General features: G+C 38.4%; 1 protein-coding gene across 1 annotated transcript in view; it reads right to left on the bottom strand.

The window, feature by feature from the left end:
• Positions 1–22,497, bottom strand: part of nbas (NBAS subunit of NRZ tethering complex) — a 147,322-nt gene that overhangs the window by 6,561 nt on the left and 118,264 nt on the right. Inside the window, 3 exon segments of the mRNA XM_057352377.1 lie at positions 6,931–7,059; positions 7,269–7,413; positions 8,850–8,989. Of these exon segments, the coding sequence (XP_057208360.1) occupies positions 6,931–7,059; positions 7,269–7,413; positions 8,850–8,989 (414 nt within the window).

Below are 22,497 nucleotides of genomic sequence, written 5' to 3'. Positions count from 1 at the left end.
GCATCGATCCAGAATAAAATGCCCCCTGCTCTCCAGGGGCGTTGTGGTCTTACATCCAAGCTTGTGTGTGTTTATGTGCCTGTAATGTTGATTAGTGGCACGGTATCTGTGTGTATTACAAAACGCAAGAAAAATGTGTGCATAAACACACACGTTTATTTTTACATACAGTATATGATGATTGTAACTTTCCATTAACTTCTATTGCTTTTATATGGAGCTTTAATAGTTTCTATCTCCATTTTTAAATTTCCATTAAGATGAGAATGTTTATTAAGACATTTTCCTTGTGGGAACCATTGGCCAGGCACTACACTGTAGATGATTCAGGCTTTACTACCCTTGTGGGGACATTTGCCAAACCGTCCAACCCTCCCAAACACCCACACACAAATATAACAGCAATCTGAACTAACACAGTCAATTTACAAATCAACATAATGTTTACTAATCTCTGCTGGTGCACACGTGGAATGCAGGAAGAGCTCATTAAAAATGTATGTTTTTTTACTCAATCTCCTTCTGTTTTTTGGTTCTCAGTTGCGGCGTGGGTTTAATTGGAATGACTGAGGGTGTTTGCCGTCTCATAAATGATGCATGCATGGCTTTTCTTTTATCATTTAAATCATAAATCTGATTTGGAGAGAGGGAAAGCAGGATGGAGAACGAGTCCGCTACCGGGTCTCTGCAGTCTTGGTTTCAGAGCGGCCTGGTCTGCAAACGGCTAACAATTGTATTATTACAGACAACAGAGAGAGAGGTGGTGATAAGTATATAACCACATGTTATTGTATATATCAGCACGCCCACATGTTGGAGTTCAGCAACAATCTCATTAAATGCAAATCAGAGAAGGTGGGAAAAGACAATAGGGTTGAGAGAACAGAGGAAGTAAATAGAGCCACGTGCAGACAAGCTGATTTGCTGTGAGTGGATAAGATTACATTTCTTGAACCTGGACCGTCAGCTTATTCGGTTAGATCAACAGGCATTTATCACCGCCGTAATTGCAAGAGCAATTATTCATGTTAATGTTGATGTCTTACTTTAGTGTTGCTTGGTACACCATCACTAAAACAACATTGTGGTTCTGTACCCGGCAATCAGCAAAGCTCAGGTGGTGTGATGTGAAACGAAAATGGGTGAGAATAATGTTTACACAACGTGACATTATAACATTTAATTCTGTAATTTATCTATTAATCAAATTCAAATGGAAAGGTTAACAAAAGTATTCATTTACATTCTGTTGTATGGCAGAATTAAATTACAATCAAAGCTGAATGCATAAAAAGTCATATTTTTGTACAAAAATGTACCATGTAAGCCAGCAGCAAAAACAAAACGTGTTAAATATAGAAGTGTAGGGTAATATAGGTTCTTATTTATATATATTCAGATATATAAATCCAACTCTCCTCCCCATCAATGAAAAACAGATTTTTATTGTTTCAACCGTGGCCAATGAAAATGTTAGCCAGGCAAATAAAAATCTGCAATAAAATGTTATTTTTTAGCTCTGTAATCTATAAAGTAATTCATGTGCGGGCATGAAACGGCACGACCATCCACCCAATCAATAGAGCTCTGGAAGAGCAGAGAGGCGCAAATAAAAGACTGGATCATTGGACAAACTGATAAAAGGAAACAGTCGGGAAAAAACTATCCAGAACAATGCGTAAATGCATGCTGAAAAAAAAGATGAAAACTATAAAAGCTACCTATAAAAACACACCCTGAGTCGACAAATTTTCCTCAAATCAATAGCACCAAAAGCATTGTTTCTCAAAAAAAAGGAATTGCTTGAAACTGAAGGTAATACACTGAGAATTTGAAGTTACATGAAGGTACAAGTGCTCTGCAGCATTCCGTTCCTTGCAATCGAAATTGCTGAAAGTTGTCATGCGTGGAGGTGGAAAAAGCGAAAAGCTGACTTTAAAAATGGTCTATATATCAAAAATGGGACAAAAATGGCCATCTGCTGTTTTTTTTCTTTCACTTGGGGTTTCTTAACATTTCAGGCCCATTTATCCCCATTTCTAGTGATTTGTCTTCAAGACCCTAAACACACAATACAGCAAGGTAACCTGACTGAGAAGAAAATGAGAGGTTGATTGTTTATTGCTGTTGGGTCAAATCTTCACCGTCAAGTTCTGACATCTGCACTACATACCACCGCAACCGTGCAAATATACAGTAAACGCATTCTGATATCTTCACATGTGATCCAATTTACTCTGAATGCTGTAATTGCAGTATTTCTGCATCGCCTGTGCCAATGCTTTAAAAGATTGACAACGCCGTCATAAACAAATACAGGCCACCCAATACTGAAAAAACAAAACAAATAAAGGAACACAATAACCTTCACAGTCGCTCTAATAATTCTCCCCATTTTTTTTTATTGTTGTCCCTAATTAAACATCATAATCTCAAACAAAAACAACCCCATCACAAAGAATAAAGACGCATGCTAATTCAACACATTCACATTCCGTGGCAATATTCCAATATAAAACATAAGCTTATTATAAGCAGGTACAATGCAAATCAGATCAACCAATAAAAACAGAGATGAAGCGAGCGAAGCATAATTGCTCTCGCCATCCGGTACGGCAGGCCAACTGAACGACGCTGATGAGCCTATTCAGAAATAATCGTCAAGAAAACAGATGAGAAACAAGAACCGGAGGTGAGATCTGACCGAAAACGCTTACAGACGACAAGAGTCAAAGATGAATGACACTTGATTACTTTTGAGAAGATGACGCATGCATCTCATTCCCAACCTGTGGTGAAATGACATCACGGTTTCGAACGCGATTAACTCACATGAATGCCGAGTGGTACGGCGGGGTCGAAGAGAATTGCGATGTTTGGAATGAATTATTCAGTGATGGTAACGTGGTTCAACGGTAAATATCCTGCTGCCGCTTTAAGCGTGTCAGAGCAGCGTTGCGTAAGGCCCCTTGCGTGAACTACTGTAAAGAAAAAATCCTTCAAACATAATGACAGCTGGTACAGCTCTTCCGAGAATGCAGCAAAATGTCAAGCTTTCGGTAGGCAACAGTTTGGAAGGGGAAATGAGGACACCAGCAGAAGAACTATATCTGTGTCTGTCTGGAGTACGGTGGGGAGGTTACTAAATAAATCAATGTCTTATGCATTCAGAGGGGAGCGCCCTTGAGAAGCAAACTCCCTTTACAACTAAAGTCAGATTGAGCTGATAGATTACAACATGATACACTTACTAGAAAACCGAGTAGCGTTCAGACGCAAGAAATACAAGCCTTAACAAACACCACTGACAAAACCACATATTAAAAATTGTGCCAATCTCAGAATCTTGCCCCACAACAAATAACAACATCCCGCTCTCCGCTTTATCTCCACCCCTCCATCACGTTGGAGATGAAAGCACATCCCCCTTGTCCCGGGAGAAGATTACTCTCATTTTAAGTGAGCTGTTTTTCAGCTTCATGACTTTATCTGATCTAGAATCAGGGAGACTGTGGCCTCTAATTGATCCTTCTGAGACACTGCTTATCCAGTCAGTTCCCAAGTCAGTTTCGTCTATGATGAATTTTCTGTGAACCCTAACCGGTATTAAGGCGAGCGGTCGAGGTAGTGCAGTGGTTTAGGCTGTGGGTTGCTGCTTGAAGATTGCAGATTTAAGCTTTGTTAAAGTGATAGTTCACCCCAAAATGAAAATGCGGTCATCATTAGGGTTGGGAATCGAAAATCAATTCCAATTTGGAATCAGAATCGAAAGGCTAGGAATCGGATCGGAATCGAAAGGAATAGGAATCGGATACTTGAGATTAAAATTTGAATTCCTCTTATCAATTCCTGTGTGCATATTTTCAGAAAAGTACATGCGTTGCATGATCTGCTGATATCTCAATAAAAGCCCTTATGAAAATTATCGATATTTTTTACTATAGTAAGCATAGTTTAGCTATAGAATTTGCATTAAAGCACAGGAATCACAAATTAACCATAGTTGCATTATAGTAACTGCAGTTTAACCATGATGTAGTTCAACTATGATAATACAAATTGTAATAAATCAGAAAAGGTGTGTTTCTATGTGTAAATATACACAAAACGGTGCTCATAAATATATATATATATTTTGCAAACAAGTCAATAAGCAGGCTAAATGACCATACAGGTTGATATCTAAATGTTTTACTTCAACTGTGGAATCGAAACTGGGAATCGATAAGAATCGAAATCGATAAGCAGAATCAGAATTGGAATCGATAAAATTGAAACGATTCCCAACCCTAGTCATCATTTACTCACCCTCTTGTCATTTCAAACCTGTATGGTTTCTTTCTTCTGCAGAACACAAAAGAAGATATTTTGAAGAATGTTGGTAACCAACAACGGCGGTACCCATTACTTCTATTGATGGCACAAACCAATGCAAGTCAATGGGTACGCCGTTGTTCGGTTACCAACATTCTTCAAAATATCTTCTTTTGTGTTCTGCGAGAAAGAAAGTCATACAGGTTTGAAATGACAAGAGGGTGAGTAAATGATGACAGAATTTTCATTTTTGGGTAACTATCCTTTTAAAGGGGTCATATGACACGGCTAAAACGAATATTATCATTTGTTTTAGATGTAATGCAATGTGTATACACGATTTAAGGTTCAAAAACGCTGTATTTTCCACATACCGTGCATGTTTGTATCTCCTCTTTGCCCCGCCTCTCTGAAACGCGCAGATTTTTAACAAAGCTCATCGCTCTGAAAAGCGAGGTGTGCTATGGTTGGCCAGTTAACCAGTGCGCAGTGATTGGTCGAATACTGCAAGCGTGTGACGGAAATGTAACGCCTCTTACCATATTTGGAACATCAGGTTCCAAAGCAATTGTACTGACAGGTACGCCCACCTTACTTGCGTATAAATTTGGGCGGTCTTAGTCAAATCACACCACAAACTGACGTGGATTTGTGGGGGTGTGGTTACACGAGGCGTTTCAGGCAGGTCTGGGTGAGCATTCGCTTTTAGATAGAATGCATCTTTTGTTCCGACACTTTAATAATTGCAATCTTACGTGTCTAACAGATGCATGGGCAACTTATAACACACCAAAGACACATAAAAACACGTATTCGCAACATATGACCCCTTTAAGTAAGAACAACATATGAAACCTGAATCTGCAATTTTTGCACTAAATACATAAATGTGAATGTTAATGGAAAATTGAGATACTGTTATACTGTATATACAGTTATATATAGTGAACAGATTTATTCTTATATTATATTATATTTAAGAACAAGAGAATCATTATTTTTCTTATTACATTACCTTGACTGGGTGGGGCAAATTTAGAATCACCCAATAAACATCAATAACACTTGTACATGCTCTGTTTGAGTTTTTGAAACATTTGTGAAACTTTGGAGCTCTGAAAGTTCAAGTATGCTACATCAAACCCTTTTATCTTCAAAAGATTAAAGAAAATGTTATTTCTCAGGACATCACTATGCCAAATAGGGTCTAGAATTTAATATTTAATTGTATCATGCTATACATGTATCACTACGAGTACAGTAACCCTGTCGCAACTCAACACATTGTAATACATTCAAACCCAAATTTGTCCCACAATAACCGCAAAATATGAAATTAACCGAAAAAGTGCTGATTCATTTCGAGTGTTCCCATGACCTGGTGAGATACAGAGAGAAGTCTGAAACCGCCGAGCCCTTGAGTAAAGCATTTAATCCCTTGCTGCTCACAGGAAATTACCTCAGCAATTAATGTGCGTTAGTTGTTTTCCATTAAAAGCACGTCCAAAATATAAATGAATCATATCATTTTTCCGAAAGGCTCTGGAAAGAGTCTACCTGTTTGGTATCAATGCGCGGACATTCCCACAACATCCATCTGGCCCTCTAGCAGTCCTGAGAGGATAAATTAAGTGATGGCTTGGCTTTTATCTGACCTGTAGTCAGTGTGAGATAGAGGTTACAGTCAGTGGCACGCTTGCTCTGATAGCTCCTATCTGATTCCCAGTCACTTCTGGTGTCAACAGTCAGTTTAGTTTAATTGAATCCACATTACTGCGGACAGCGGTGGCTAGCTGACAAGAAAGTACGCTTGTACCCTTGACCAATAGATTTGGGTCGCGGATGAAGTCCCAGTGAAATTAAAATTACAATTCTTATTTTTTCATGAAATATTGCAGCGTTTATAATAAACACCTTATCAATGTGGGTCATTTTCTTTTTAAAATTCATGTACCCTCATAATTTTCAGTTAAAATCTGAAAATGCACTACCGCCCTGAAATGACAAATGATATCCATCTCAAATAAGATAAATTAGACGGCTTAGTCGGAGCATTCGTTAACTCCTCCCCTTCAACTGTCAGTCTGCTGCCAGTTTCATTTCAAAATGCAACAGCTGTTTTTATACATCCAATCAATTCGCAGTGAAAAACGCAAGCCACACCCACTTATCGTCTCCTTTGAAATTCCTTTTCACTCGGAAATGTGTCAGAATACGGAAGTAAAAACGATCGCAACTTCAGGTTCACGGGGACTTTAATACTTGCTCAAATTGCTTTAGTGCCACTGAATAAAATGTACATTTACATTTATGAATATGGCAGACGCTTTTATCCAAAGCGACTTACATTACATTATACTATACATCTGTTTCTGAGTGTGTGCAATTCCTGGGATCGAACCCATGACCTTGGCATTGCTAGTGCCATGCACTAACCACTGAGCTACAGGAAAGCGTACATAAAATGACCAAGTAAAAGTCATATTCATTTGCTTTTGAAACGCACAACTATCAATACTAGACCATCCTCATTTTAAAGCCCAATGAGTATCATTGCCTGGTTTTCACTGAACTGGGATCAGAGGTACAGTAGAAAACAGGTCAGAGGAATCTTACATCTGTGATGTCTTTGATCTGGTCCAGGGTCAGTTTGTGCAGATGCTCATCACCGTTCTCGGTCATCAACTTCAGAGCGGGTAGTTTCAACCCGGCGTTCAGCAGCAGGGAGGAAATGTGCCCAATGCACTACAAGAGACGGCAAAAAAAAAGTGAATTGCGGATGTCACACTACAATCAACACAGCACTCATACAGTACGCACCTATAGGGCGCAATAACACGTTACAGGAAAAGCGCAAAGATATATTACACGAGCAATGACATTTCAAGCATTTTTGCACATTTCTGATTCCGCCCTTATCGTTCGGTGATAATGACACTCTCTCAGGCTCTTACCCGTGGAATGAGTTTGTGTTTGGTTGGGAAGAGCGAGCGGCACATAGTAAGAATCTCATTCCCAACGTTGATTTCGGAGAAGCTGGAGGAGTGTGTGAGCAGGGCTGATGTGAGACAAACCCAGGGGTTCTGTTCTGTCTCAAGCCTGTGTAAGAAAAGACAAAAAGGCGTTTGAGCAGGCGCGTATTCGAGAACACACACACACAGTCGGTGCTAATGATAAACTAAGATGAAACCAAAATCTGGAAACTTTGCGTGGCGGCGTGAAACTTTTAATGAAACCGCTTCTGTATAATGAAAAAGAAATCCAATCACAATTATCATGGTATATTACACGCGTGCAGCAATAAAAGAGCGCATATGCTTATCTCTTCACTTCTTATGGGAGATGAGAGGAGCTTTCTAACAAAACGCCACCGCTGACAGAGATAACAAACACAGACTCATAACCAAATGTAATTGCACACACACTTTTTGTAACTATAGTTACATTATAATCACATTATATTACATTACATTATAATGTTGGGCTCTTTTTACACAAAAAGCTTTCCACACTTATCGTAGACACAACACACTTGGTAAGCCTGAAAAATAAAATGTTACGGTTGTTAATAAATATATAGAGCGGCTATAATAACTTTGACAAAAAAAGCACATTACTTCAATCTTCGCTTTTTATAAAGAAATCAAGTGCGACCTTTATTTTAAAGGTCAAAATTAGACTTCTAACAATGAGATCTTCCATATATTTTAAGAGGATCACAGTGTGTCACAAAGCGTGAGCCGCCCAGAGCTCTGCAGTGTGCCGATTCAAACTGATTTCCATCCAGACTGCCTTTTCTGCGACTTACCAAGACAGAATGAAGACCGACATGACAGCTGTTCAGGAACTAGCAAACGTGCCAAGTGAATCTTAAATGCAGATACACCCCCCACGTACATTGTGGGATCACAACCAGCGCAAATGGCCACATGTGAACATCATATAAATATATGTATGACCATCTCTGTACTTTTAACTCCTTCTCAAACCTTTTGTTTTACGGCAAAGAGACATTAGCATACGTAAACCTTCTGTCTTTTTCAGAGTGAATGTTAATTTAAACTCTTCATGAGAACAAAAAAGCCTCGAGCTATTCCAAAGCGTGGCACAATACATAATCAGCCAGCTTATATTCTGTTTCTGTGTACTCATCTGGATATGAAACAGCTCTCCAATCATCGGCATGTATTCCGGCAGCCTCAACTTCAGCCTGAAAAACTCATTCAGCTATATAATACACAACAATTTACCTCATCAAACCTCCAATCGCACTTAATGGTCTAATACCACTTCAATTCAAGACATCTGATGAGAAAACTGTTTTATATATCTATACAGGCTATATATTGGAAAAAAACAGTGCTGAATAAAAAAAAAGAGTAGAGAAAAAGAAAATGGAAAACAAGAGATTTATAAAAAGAAATTATTTGATTTTGTGTTCATCTATAGACATATCAATTATGCATGTTTGTTTTGGTTTTATTTTGCAATGATTCAGCTTAGTTTGTTTTTTAGGGTGAAGAACACAATCTCACCTGCACTTGTCAGTCATTGGTGGCCACGCCTGTAGGAGGAGCATGAGGTGTTGAAACTCCTCCCATTTACTGCTACACCCCAACAGTTCCAGAAACAAAGAGTTTCGTCTCTCTTCGTTCTCGACGTCTTTCATCTCACACTAAAAGACAGACAGAAAGAAAGAGAGTTTTATCTCTACGACTTGAAACATGTGGAAGAAATGCCAAATTCCACATTTAAAACAGAGATTAATTTCTTAGACTCAAACACTAAGTACACATTACAAGATTGAAATGCATAAAGACAAGAGTAAATATGCATATTTAGCATATTAACCAATCATAAGCTGGGATTGAACCTGCGCGAGCGTCTCGCAGGCAACTGTACTAGACGGAAAGACGTTTACAGATGGAGGAGTTGGCAGGAGAACTCTTGTACAGCATAAGGGCTAAACGTGAAAAGACAAAGAAAGCGAGATGGAGGAGAAAGAGAAAGGACTTGAAATAGCCAGACTGCCACGCACACACCAAATGGAATGACTTTTATGGAGACTTATGGAGAAAGAAGTCTCCCCTGTGTTGAGTCTTATTCTTGTTCTCCACCAAAAAAGGGAGGCGGAGAGAGAAAGTAATTAATTTCCCTTCAGTGCAACTGCAGTGCAATTTAACAGGCGAGAAAATGTCTGATTTCAGAGGGGAAAAACACACAAAAAAGCCAAAGAGCCATTCTATGCCACAGTGCCAGTATGCTCCAAGAAATGACAGAAAATAGCTGCAAACTCTGAGGGGAAAACCAGTTAAAAATGAGAAAGAGGAAAACACTCAGTTTAATATGAGTTACAGAAAATGGCAATTGATTTGGTCTGCCATTTTGGTGGCACTTTATTGTCCATCATAAAACACACACGCACACACACTTTTAAAGACTTCCAATGTTTTGTTTTAATCTTGAGTTTATATTATTTTGTCCGTTAACTATACACCCAAACCCAACCCACACAGAAACATTTTGGCATTCATGCATTTCAATTTAGACATTTATTTTTACAATAAAAAACAACTACAGGTTCCACTTAATTTTTTGTTAACTTGCGCAAGTTTTGCACACAGTTTTTATTTTTTACTTACTTAATTTACTTAAACAGGGTTTTTCCTGCATAGAGAAATTGGAGGCGGCCGCCTCCGCCAAATGTTGTGCCGCCTCAGGCTCTCGCCAAAATTATGTTGTGAGTCTTCACAAGAAATGCTGCGTGCATTTAACAGACTGTCATTTGTAACCGCAGTTGCGACATTACGCCACAATGGAGGCGCTGTTTCTTTATCAGCACACTGAGGCGCTAAAAAGAGTTGCAGAACAAGAGTCAGCCTGTGTTTCACGGCTGTTTGTTTTGTATCCAACTACGTTTCATTTCTTGAAATTTATTAAACTAACACGACGTACATCATTGTAATGCTTTTAGCTGTGCAGTTGGATCGTTGAATCAGCGTATACTGTATGCAGCGAGTTCGCCAGTATGAACGCACATTGAGTTCAGAACGACTCGCACACGAATGACTCATTTGAACAGATTCATTTAAACTATTGAACTTTTCAGTCACTAGCGAATATAAGAGATCCTTGAATCATTTAAAGTGAACCACAGAGAATGCAAGATGTGAATGAGCTTTGCTCATTTAGTTAGACTGGTTAATTCAGTTGGCTATTGTGGGCTGAAAAGTTAGTTGAAAATGATAAAAATGCTTTATTTGATAAAAAAAACATTTCTGTTTGGTTGAATAAAAGTAATGTTTTATATAACTTAATAATTGTCATTTTTATCTAATTTTATTAGAACTTTTAATATGTCAAACTCAAAGTCACTTTGGTTAAGCCACTTAAAGGTACGGTAGGCCTGGCGTGTGTGTGTACAAGATCAGGATGGCACCACCTCAGCCTCATTTTGAGCCAGGAAAAACCCTGTTAAAGTACCTTTTACTTTACTTTTGTGTCAAGTTTTTGCACACAGTTTTTAAAGTCAAATTTACTTGCACAAATAACACACAAAAAAGTAAAGAGTACATTTGTTTATTATGTTATTCCATCCAAACCTATGACTATTTTTCTTCTATGAAACACAAAAGAAGATATTTAGAGAAATGTCTTAATAGTTTTGTGCCATACAATGGAAGTCAATGGGGGCCAATTTTGTTTGATTACCAACGTTCTTCAAAATATTTTTATTCGTGGTTTGCAGAAGATAGAAAGTCATAAGGGTCTGGAATGACATGTGGGTGAGTAAATGAGGAAAAATGGTCATTTTGGGGTGATCTACGCCTTTAAAGGGATAGTTCACTTAAAAATGAAAATTCTGTCATGAATTACTCACCCTCGACAACAGAACAAAAAAATTACACAATAACTTTTTCTACTGTGGTATTCAATGGTGCCTCAGAACTGTTTTTGCAACTAAATTGAAACTGTAAATACTGTGGTTGCTACTGTAAACACCAAATAAACACCTGTGTATCAAAAAAAGTGGTAAAATGTAAAATTATTTAGACACATCCATAGCTAATGTGAACTACACATGTGGTTACTATGACAGGACACCAGTCTGAACCCAGTGGTGTAAAGTATTGGAGTAAATGTACTTAGTTACTGTACTTAAGTATCTTTTTGGCTACTTTGTAGTTGTACTGAGTATTAAAGATATTAGCAACTTTTACTCTCTACTTAACTACATTTTTGAACAAGTATATGTACTCTTTACTACACTACATTTGTAATGACTAATGCAATTACACATTACATTTTGCATGGCACCTATCTTTTTTGCAGCCGTTTATTTTTGCTACAGAAGAATTAATATTGCCATTTACAGGGCATTGCAGGTACTATAATCTTGTGGATTTTGCCCTAACTTACTAAAACTTGTCAACATGGCTTCTTTATGTGAATACGAGTGCAGTATCAGGTAGTTGTGAATCGCTGGCGGTTTATATGTAAAATGAGGACATGACTGCAGCTGGCGATGAGGCCAAAACCAACATGTCCAGTGCAAAAAGGCTTTGACTTTTTAATTCTACTTAACATTATTTTATTTATCCGTTATATTGAAGAGACCTTTTTGAAGAATGTTGGCTTACTTATGAGCACTTGAGCTTAAATGAGACTTTGGTGTTTGTAATAGATGTAGGTTATGGTGTCGACCATGATTTGTTGCAATTTTGAGATGTTCAGTCTTATTATGATTTAAGAAAATAAATGCGATTGCTCTCCTCACGAATCGACTGTTTCTTGTTTTTCACTGACATGTCTCTTAAGTGTTGAGGACTAGTGCTGCTTTGAGCCTACATTCAGTATGAGTAAAATACTCAAGTACTGTTCAAATCAGATACTCGAAGACTTTTACTGAAGTCGTTTTGGAATTGGTAACTTGTAACTTGTAATGGAGTAATTTTCGCTGCAAGGTATCTGTACTTTTACTTAAGTATGGTTTTCAGGTACTCTTTACACCTCTGTCTGAACCTGAGTGAAACTGACTTCATAAATTCACATATATATCGAACGAATGAACAGATTGCAAGAATTTCATCATTTTGCCAAGAGCATCTTGAATTCCCACACTTCCTCTCCCTGTTCATTCTCCTCATCTCCACTCCCATTGTTATTCACCCATGTGAGAATCAATTAGGCTGACACCTTTTCCCGGGTGTTTTTAAGACCTTCATTCCATTCAACCCCCATCTTGCACATTCAGACGATTAATAACCTTCCTATTACAGCCATTACAGCAATCATGTTTGACCTACATTTATTATGATACGACAATAACCACCGAGACAACACCTAAACGCAGCCAGCAATCCCTAGACCTATCAGTCTCCTTCTCAATTAGTTAAAAATGAGTTGGCAAGCGGAACTTGGCGCATCAGTTCACGGCCCTCTGAGACTATACTGTTGCCTGTTGGAGTGTTTTGGTGGGCCATCAAAACAAACACACATTTTTTGAGCCAAATTGCTTTTTTTTTGCACGTGAAATACTGACAGTCTACAGCGAAAAAACGAGACGGCAGGGGTTATAGCCGAGAACACCGTGCCTATCTGAGGTGCTGCTTTAAAGATCGCAACAAAGTCCTTGACAAATATCTTGATTTTTTGGTTTGACAAACTTGTAAGCTAATCAGTGACAAGGTAAAATGGGAGGTTGAAGGGCTTTGGTGGCCTTCTTCATCATCGAAGTCCCCTAAGGACTCTATTAAATGTGCACTTAACAGAAGATATGCCTAAACTAGAAGCAACACCACATTGGTGACTAAGTGTGCGTGCTAAAAGCACAGCCAGACAGATCCACGCCGTAATCACCCACACGCTTCTAAGAGAAAAACGAGCGAGACAGGCAGGTTAGAAAAGGACAAAATGCGGAAAAAACCGAGTGAACTCCGTCTACGCACATCAACGCGAGGGCAGGAGGAAAAAGATGAGAATAAAATATGACACATCCTCCGCCCTCCAATATCCCATCAGCCTGTAAAAGAGACCCCAAGGGAGAAAAAGAGAGACTCCACTGGTGCAACCATTCTCTCTGCTTCAGAGCGTCAGCCCACGCCACCAAAAGACAATCTGTGTGCGTATGCGTGGAGGGGAACCTTAGAAAAATTGAACGAGTTTACGACATTGCCATCAAGTGCGACCACGACGTACTTCAAGGCATCCGCCCACTCCGACGCTTCCCCACCTGCAGGAAATCTCCCAGCGCCCCATCAGCCACGCAAAAATTGCTCCTTTAATTAAGGGTTAGTTTAGTTTGGCATACGTGTCCATCAGTGTGCAAATTCTCATATACACAAATCTCCAGCGCTGGAGGAAGTTGCTTTCTTTTAACTCGGCTGGGCTTCATCTTACGCCCGTGACAGCAAATGGTTGCTTACCCAAACGCACAAACATGCCACTCCAGCTGCGAAGGGCTTTTAGTTAAATAGCACAAAATAGGAAAAGGCTACCTGTGAGAAACGTCTTTAAGGAAATACAAATGGGTCCTTGAGTAGTAGCAGCTTCATCTATCTAACCACAGAAAGCAGCCGGTTTGAAGACAGGCATTGATGGTTGTGGCTCTCTGTATCTTGTAAACATCAGGAATGCTGATTTACACACCTTTAACTGGACAGTCCAAAAGCGGGTACCTTTGTTTTATGGCACACTTGGACTTTAATGGCTACAATGCATTGAATTTGTCAAGTACTGGGAAGAGGAAGTAGTTTTCCCCGCTGAAAAAGAAAACCAACAGGAACCATCTAATGGTTTCCATTAAAATACCATTATGAACCATTAGGTTTTTGTTTCCATTAAAACCATTACAATTTTTTGTAGTGTGTTTTGAGCATTATTCCAATAGGGTTATAAATGGTGTTCCACTGGTTCCCATCTGCTTGATAACACCCTACCAATTGAATTCATCATATACCACACCATTATAGTTTCCATTAAAACCAATACAATTCCTATCCCTGCTGAAAAAATCAATAGAAACCATTAAAGAAGTTATAATGGTTTTATTGGTTTTAAAGGGATTTGTATTGGTTTAAATGGAAACTGTAATGGTTCTACTGGTATGTGATGGATTCTATTGGTGGGATGTTAAATCCTACTGGAATAATGCCCAAAACACACTACAAAAAGGCATTTTGTAATGGTTTTAATGGAAAAATCTAATGGTTCATAATGGTATTTTATTGTAAACCATTAGAATTTCTGTAATGGTTTCTGTTGGGGTTCTATTGTTTTTTTCAGCAGGGATTATAACCTTAAAATCCATTAAATGTTCTATTTTCAGTTTTAAGCAGGGTTCTATCGTTTTTTCAGCATGGTTGTCAAGGAAAAGATAGATCCGTTGTTCACAATACAGGCATTGTGGTTGCACTTACTATATACAATATACAATACAATACTATATAATGAAACTGTCTATATAGGACAGCAGTAAGGGGATATAGCCCAAACGGCCATAATTGAATCAGTATCTTTCATAGCTTCAGTTCCATTTGGATAGACTCAGGTTTAAACAACATCTCTGATTCAAGAAGTCATCTCACCCATGTTTTTCTAAATAAAAAAACGACAGAAATGAAACGCATCCAACCTAGCTCACACAGGACATTTACAACAGTCAGTCAATAAACCATATTACCAGTTCAGAAAACACTGTGTTACAGGCACAATGCCAATAAAACGAGACAAACAAGCACATCGAGATAAAACATTGATTGTATTTATATTTATACAGTACATGCTGCAGCTACTGTAGTGGAAATATTCATGCAGTTGCATGAATAGCTTTACAAATCGATGCATAAGCACAGAAAAGTGGACACACACACACAAAACGTCTTAATATCCCAAGTTGCTGACGGGCAAATTGATCTGAGAAGCAAGAGACAGCCATTCATCGAGGCAAGAGAGAAAAGAGATGGAAAAAGGTGGGCGAAAAAGAAAATAACTCCCCGGGCATAAACACTGCCTCTCTTCTTCTAAAAGTAAGAGCGTAGAAGCAGCGGAGTGGATCTCTCTATCAGAGATGCTACAGCTGAAGGAGATGGGCCCGGATGAGGCTGTTCTGCTACTGAGAGAGAAATTAAGACCTTCGCACACGACTCCCAAGTTACGCTGCTATCGCTAGACTTCACGCTCCATTTATTTCCATTTACACACATGCGAGAATCAAGCAGCTTCACAGCAAACTAAAGTTGCTTGGTAAACTCTGACCTGCGAATCTGCATAACAAAAAGATGCATCACCAGTGCAGGATTTAAACATCAAAGATTGACCTGTGGACTTTTTGCAAAGAAAACAAACTTCAAAGCTGCGTGGCAGGCAGTGTTGTGGAAGGGATATTTCATCATCAGGGGCCCTAGGATAAGAATGATTATCCTGTTGCTGATATTTGTTGTGAGGTTTAAAGTCATTTTTGTGTGACCACACCTTTAGCTTATGCTGGATATTTCTAAACGTGGGTGCTGATCGGTCAATACAGCATTCCAGTGGATACAATGAAAAACACTTGTTCTTCGACTACAGTGCATGTTATTTTGCATTGTAAGACGCTTTGGATAAAAGCGTCTGCTAAATTACTAAATGTAAATTGCTGCTGTCCTTCTGAAACCTTGTATCTTTATATTTTGTGATTTTTATTTTTTGCCATACAGTATCTCACAGAAGTGAGTACACCCCTCACATTTTTGTAAATATTTTATTATATCTGTTCATGTGAACAACATCATTATTGTTAGTCACCCTTTATGTGTGTCACTGGGTTTTGCAAATTTATAACCAATAAAAAGTATTAAAAAGTACTTGTCAACTTCGACAACATAGTATTAAATTAGGTTAGGTTTCCATTTCCTGAATAATAGCGAATTTGGACATCCGAGGTTTTGGAAGAACAGCAGCGAAAATTAAATGTTACTGCACAGGACCCAAGTGCACATCGTCGCTGTCGGACAGAAACTGCTACTTTTCAGGAAATGGTAAAAAACACTGCATTTTTTTTTAAAATAGATAAACACACTGTGTTGTCAAAGTTCCTCAGGTCTTTTTAATACTTTTTTTATGCATTTGGCAGACGCTTTTATCCAAAGCGACTTACATTGCATTGTATTATACATTTGTTTCTGACTATGTGCAAACCCCTGGGATCGAACCCATGACCTTGGCCATGCTAGTGCTACGCTCTAACCACTGAGCCACAGGAAAACTTTTCATTAGTTAAATTTTAGCGAAACCCACAGACAAACATAAGTGACAGTGAGTAATGATTTATTCAAAAATATGGAGAGATGAGGCTTCTACCCGACAGCGATGACATGCACTTCCACTGCACTTCCACATAGATCTTGATGAGATTACAGTAGACCAAAATGGATTCTAAGGTTTTACAGATCCAACCTTGCCAAAGCCAATTACAGCCCTCTGAGACTGATCTGCGGTCAGTGCAGTCGGGTAGGAAAAAACAGAAAGAACGGCTCAAATAAACATTTCAAAACATTGATATGTATAAACAATCTGAGGAAGATGAACAGTTTGTCCAGACAGAATGGACCAAAATGAATAATAAATTACTTATGCATAATGAATAAATGAAGACCATCCTGAGCTCAGTGCAGGGAGGAGACGAGACCTTAAAGGAGATTAATTCATAATTAACATCTTGTTTTATATTTATCAAACGGAGGGAGTCTGTAGATCTAGTCTCCTTTGGTGGGTCATGGACTTGGGTGATACAGTCAGGAAGAGGATGGACACAGTTAGGCGGGAAGTTCAGAAAAAGGCAGAACCATGTGATGACTGTGGGCTCATCATGGGTCACAACAGCTCTTATTCCTAAAATTGTTCATGCAGCAGGTCTATGAATAACCTGCTGAACGATTCTTACACCAGCATGAATTTGCATGCTAGCCTGTTTTACATTTACAGTACATTTATGCATTTGGCAGACGCTTTTATTCAAAGCAACTTAAAGTGCATTCAAGGTTTAAATTGAATCTGTCTCTGTGTTTCCCTCTGCTTTTTACAGTACAGTAGTAATCCATTTCTGTATTTTACACTGTCATGCATTAAACCCTTGAGCTTTCATTAGGGCAGAAAACTGAAGGAAGACCTTTAAGGCTCTCCTTTCAAATATAGTAAAATACTCTACACCTCTATACTTAATTGTTTTTAACTATGAAAATGTAAAAAATGGGGGAACCGGGCATGCTTTGTGTTCTCAATTCACATTATCAGTGACCCGCACTCAGAGCACTGCTGAATAATGTGAAACAGAATTTACTTTGATTAATTTTGCACTATTTAATGATTTAATACATTTGGAGTCTTTTGCTATTTAATAACCGTTCTAAACCATATCGGGATTTTGGTATTATTTCAATTAAAATGACTCAAATTCGACTTGCCAAGTTGCTCTGAGCATGTGCACATCTTTGACAGAAAAGTGGCATTTCAAAACACTGCTATTAGGCAAATCTCTCAGTTCTGTGGGCTCAAGAGGTATATATGGTCAGTGAGAGTGTAAGGTGAGTGGAACTCATTCTTTTCGTTCATCATTTTGGATGGAGTGCTATCGCAAGAGAGAACGAAAAACCGTGTGGAAAAGTTAAGCGACAGTTGGAAGAGAGAAGGAGGACTGGCAAAGTGAAGAAGTGTCGTGCCTGGCCTTTGAAAGGAGTGTAAAAATGTCTTATTAATATTCATTGACCTACTGCCTAACTTCCCCAGCTTCCCCTGTGTCCAGTCTATGAAGCGATAGAGGTCGTTCTGTTTAAAAAGACAGCAGAGGAGACCATGGGGAGGAGAACACAGAGAAACAAAAGAGTCAGAGCCAATTTAAGAAAACTGTATAAGAACAGGTCAACTTCTGTAACATAGGTAAGACCAGTAGTCCTGCACACACAAATCCCTTTGTCTCCCAACAAAGACTGCAGCTCGTGGATGAAGAGCCCTTGAGTTTCCCAAGAATGATACTTCAGGGAATAACCTCAGTACCTTCAGCAGACCGGGATGGGCGCTCTTGCATGGCATTGCATGCTTGTGTTAGTGAATGCGGGAGTGTGTGTTGGTGCAGAGGTGTGTGACCGCATGTAAAATCCAGAGGGATTTTGATGTCTGTGGCTCAGTTTTGGCTTTGATTCTGAAACTTTAAAGAGTGGCGAGAACAGCAGCTGTTATCTGTCTGGATGATCTGGGTCATCCAGACAAAAAAAACAGTAGTTTTGGCATGAAAACTATTTGGCATTGAAACATTTAAACCACACAAAATAAATATGCATTTTAGGCACAATAAATGCTTTACTAATAAATAAATGATTTAACTGTATCATTTTCTTTAGTGTCTCAGTAAAAAAAAGTAATATCAGTCTATAGCAATATGTCCTATTGACACACTAAAGCAAAAGCTATAAATAAGCATTTTAGAATTTTTTTTGGTTCAGCATCTAATGTGCATTTGCATAGTACTATAAACTATTTATATACAAAAACTGTGCAAAAATGTATACATATACAGCCGTGGAAAAAAATAAGATACCATTTTAATACCAAAATTATATGTGTTTAGGTAAACTGATTTTTTTTCATTCTGTAAACTAATAACAATATTTCTACAAAATTTTGAATACAATTTTTTTTCTATTTGCTTTTATTTGCAGAAAGTGAATAGAAACAGGTCAAAATAACAGAAAAGATGCTCTATATTTTTTCAGACAACTTCATATTCACTTTTAGCAATACAACAGTAATATTTAAACATGTATGTCACGGTCCTACCTTCTTGTTTATGAATTCCTAGTCGTGTGGCAGGATCGGGACAGAGCCCTTAGGTTTTATGTGAGAAAGCCATGAGTTGTGTATGTTCTTTACTTCTCATGTGTTTTCTCGTGTCTCGTCAGTGGCCCCGCCCCTCTCGTTTCCAGTATTGCTTCCCTGCCGTGTCTAATGTTTCTCACCTGCCCTGTGTCATTATCCCTCGTTTGTGTTCCCTTTAAAATGCCTCATGTTTCATTGTCCTGTGCGCTTCGTTGTGTTTGGTTTGTTTTGTATGACCCCGTGTTCCCGCATCTCAGTCTTGCCTTGTCCGTGAACCTGTTTCTTTATGTGAGTAGTTTAAGTGTTCCTTAGTTTTTGTTTAGCCCCATTGAGGGAAGTTTTTCTTTGTCTTTTTTGAAAAGCTTTTTTGTTATTGTGTTCGTCCCCCATCGTGGGTTTTTATTTTGTTATTAAAGTCTGTTTCGTTTACCCCCTCCTTCTGTCTGCGCCTGGGTTCTGTCTCACTCGAGATCGTGACAATGTATTTAAGAAAAGTTTAAACATGCTTTTTTAATGTGATAACCTTAATATATAAAAGATATATCTGAATAAATACAAATTTGGAATGGTTTCTTATTTTTTCCCTTCTTGTTTAAAACCCTAAACAATTTTAAAAAGTCAATTCACTAAAATGTTTTTCAATAACGTGGGTGCATAGAGCTGCATACTTATAAGTTTGATTATTTTGCAAACAAAAATATAATTTTGCCAAGATATAAATTCCTTTAAAAAAATACATATTTATTTTAAGTTTTAGGTATATGTTTTTTTTGTCAGCATTAATTTCATAGCTACATTTCATTCCATTTTTGATGAGCCTACTATTATTAAAATGTGGAAGAAAATATAAATAAAGACTAAACTGACCCTAAACTTAAATGTTACTGTACAGAGTATGCCACATCTATGGACAAGACTCTTATCAATCACATCTAAAGGTCCATGTCACCTGTGTGATATATTGCTGTGTATATTTTTATGTACACTTTGAAACTACACATTATTTCAACTATGAATTTTAAACTACTTTGACCACATATGCTAAAAGAACTACACTCAAGAGTATTTATGACATGCTGCCACCTGGAAAACATGCAAAATGTCATTTAATATTTCAATATTTGAATAATAAAAGCCATTTGTGTTGAGATTTCCATCTCTTCCACATACTTAATTAATTACACGTGCATAAGGGAGGAGCTCATGAATATTCAGAGGAGAGAGACAGAGGAAGTGAGTGCACTACAAGGTTGAGAGTTCGTGCATGTGAAAATGCATTTGCGGGTGTTCTGCTCTGCATACTGACAGTAATTAAATTGCCAATGAACACAGTAGGGGGATCATCACAACCTCAGTGTTTTAACGCAACAGAGAAAATAGGTCCCCTCACTGGCCACTTTATTAGGTGCCTTTCTGGGTAAGAGCCCCGCCCACTGCCTTCATCTGACAGAGTTTACCCGCCCACCATAAAAACTAATTGGTCCAAAAATCTGCTTTTGTTTTGAGACTTTGTTCCATGTTGACATAACAGCATCATGCAGACGTGGCAAATTTGTCGGCTGCACATTCATGCTGTTCTATCGCATCCCAATGGTGCTCTTTTTCGACTGAAGAACCTGGCACTAGTTTTGCCCATAAAGAGCACATGGATCTGCAGCAACACTCAGGTAGGCTGTGACATTAAATGATGCTCAATTTGTATTAAACGATCACAAATATTCCCCACATCATTACACTACCATCACCATCATCATTAACACAAAGCAGGATGGATCCATGGATTCATGCTGTTTATGCCAAATTCTGACCCTACCATCTGTATATCACAGCTGAACACAGAGGAATCCGCTGTGGTGTATTATCTCTTTCCCGTAGCTCAATTGCTAGAGCAATGCAAAGGTCATGAGTTCGATTTCTGTGGAATGCACATAATCATAAAATGTTCTATGATGCGTGATGAGTACTTTGGAGTCTGCCAAACGCAAATGTAAATCTCATCCACTTCAAGGATCGACTTATGGATCGCACTGTTGAAACGGGTGGCTATTTTCAGTTGCCACAGATCTGCCAATGATTTTTGTTTTTCGCACCATTCTCAGTAAACTTCACTGTGTGGGAAAATCTCGGGAGATTATCAGTTTCTGAGCACAAAAAACCACCCCGGGGAAAAGAGATGGAAATGGAATCCGGAGACTCATGTCTACCTCTACCTCAGACTGATACCTTGATGGCAAAATATATTACTGTGGACAAAAGTCCAATGACAGACTTTATATAAAGTAAAGCAACATACTGACCTTTAAAGGGATAGTTCACCCAAAAATGACAATTCTGTCATCATTTACTCATCCTTTTGTCATTTCAAACCTGTATGACTTTCTTTCTTCTGCAAAACACAAAAGAAGATATTTCGAGTAATGTCGGTAACCAAACTACGGCGGTACCCATTCACTTCTATTGCTTAGACACAAAACCAATGCAAGTCAATGGGTACTGCTGTTGTTTGGTTACCAACATTCCTCAAAATATCTTCTTTTGTGTTCTGCAGTAGAAAGAAAGTCATACAGGTTTGAAATGACAAAAGGATGAGTAAATGATGACAGAATTTTCATTCAACTATCCCTCTAAGTCTCTCTTTACAATGTCTATTGAATGTGCCAGTCCTTTGTCATGTTTTCCCCAAATCTTTCTCAGCCACTATTTACATGTGTGACCCGCATATCATTAATTCAGTAAAATGTGATCGATCGACAGCTGCTAGTGTTAATGTAACATTTAAAGAACTTAAAATGAGTCACGATTCGACTTAAGGTGATTTGTGAAAGGTAATGGAAAATGCCACTACTCTCCAATTCTTCCTCTGTATCTCTCAAGAACGCCTGCATTTCAGCTCAATGAAGTAAATTATGGAAAGACTACAATAATTCAAATGCTCTTCAGGGTTGGTGAGGAACGCATCACCGCTTAAACATTCATTTAACCTTCATATTTTCCTTTCAAACGCGCAACAACAGAGAAGGGCCATTTGCGTCGATTTAACTGAGGATACCATATACATGTGTTGGAGTACTCGCTGCAATTTCTGTAGGTTTCAGCTCATGTCCAATTTGGGACTAATGCACTGCACGGCTCAGTGGAGTGAGAAACTATTCTGCGATGTTGTTAAGAACCATCCTCAAATGTTATTAAGAGCAGTCAAACAATCATTCACGCGCTGCCGGAACGTATTGACGGCAAACTCATTGCGCTAACCCTTGAGGCGGCAAAGGTCGTAGAGAGCGTGGCAGTGCGTCGGAAAGGTTGAAAAGCACCTTGATCACAAACCAGGAACAT

This window comes from Triplophysa rosa, linkage group LG15 (genome assembly GCF_024868665.1).
Source record: "Triplophysa rosa linkage group LG15, Trosa_1v2, whole genome shotgun sequence".
NCBI lineage: Eukaryota > Metazoa > Chordata > Actinopteri > Cypriniformes > Nemacheilidae > Triplophysa > Triplophysa rosa.
This window is presented reverse-complemented; position numbering and strand designations above follow the sequence as displayed.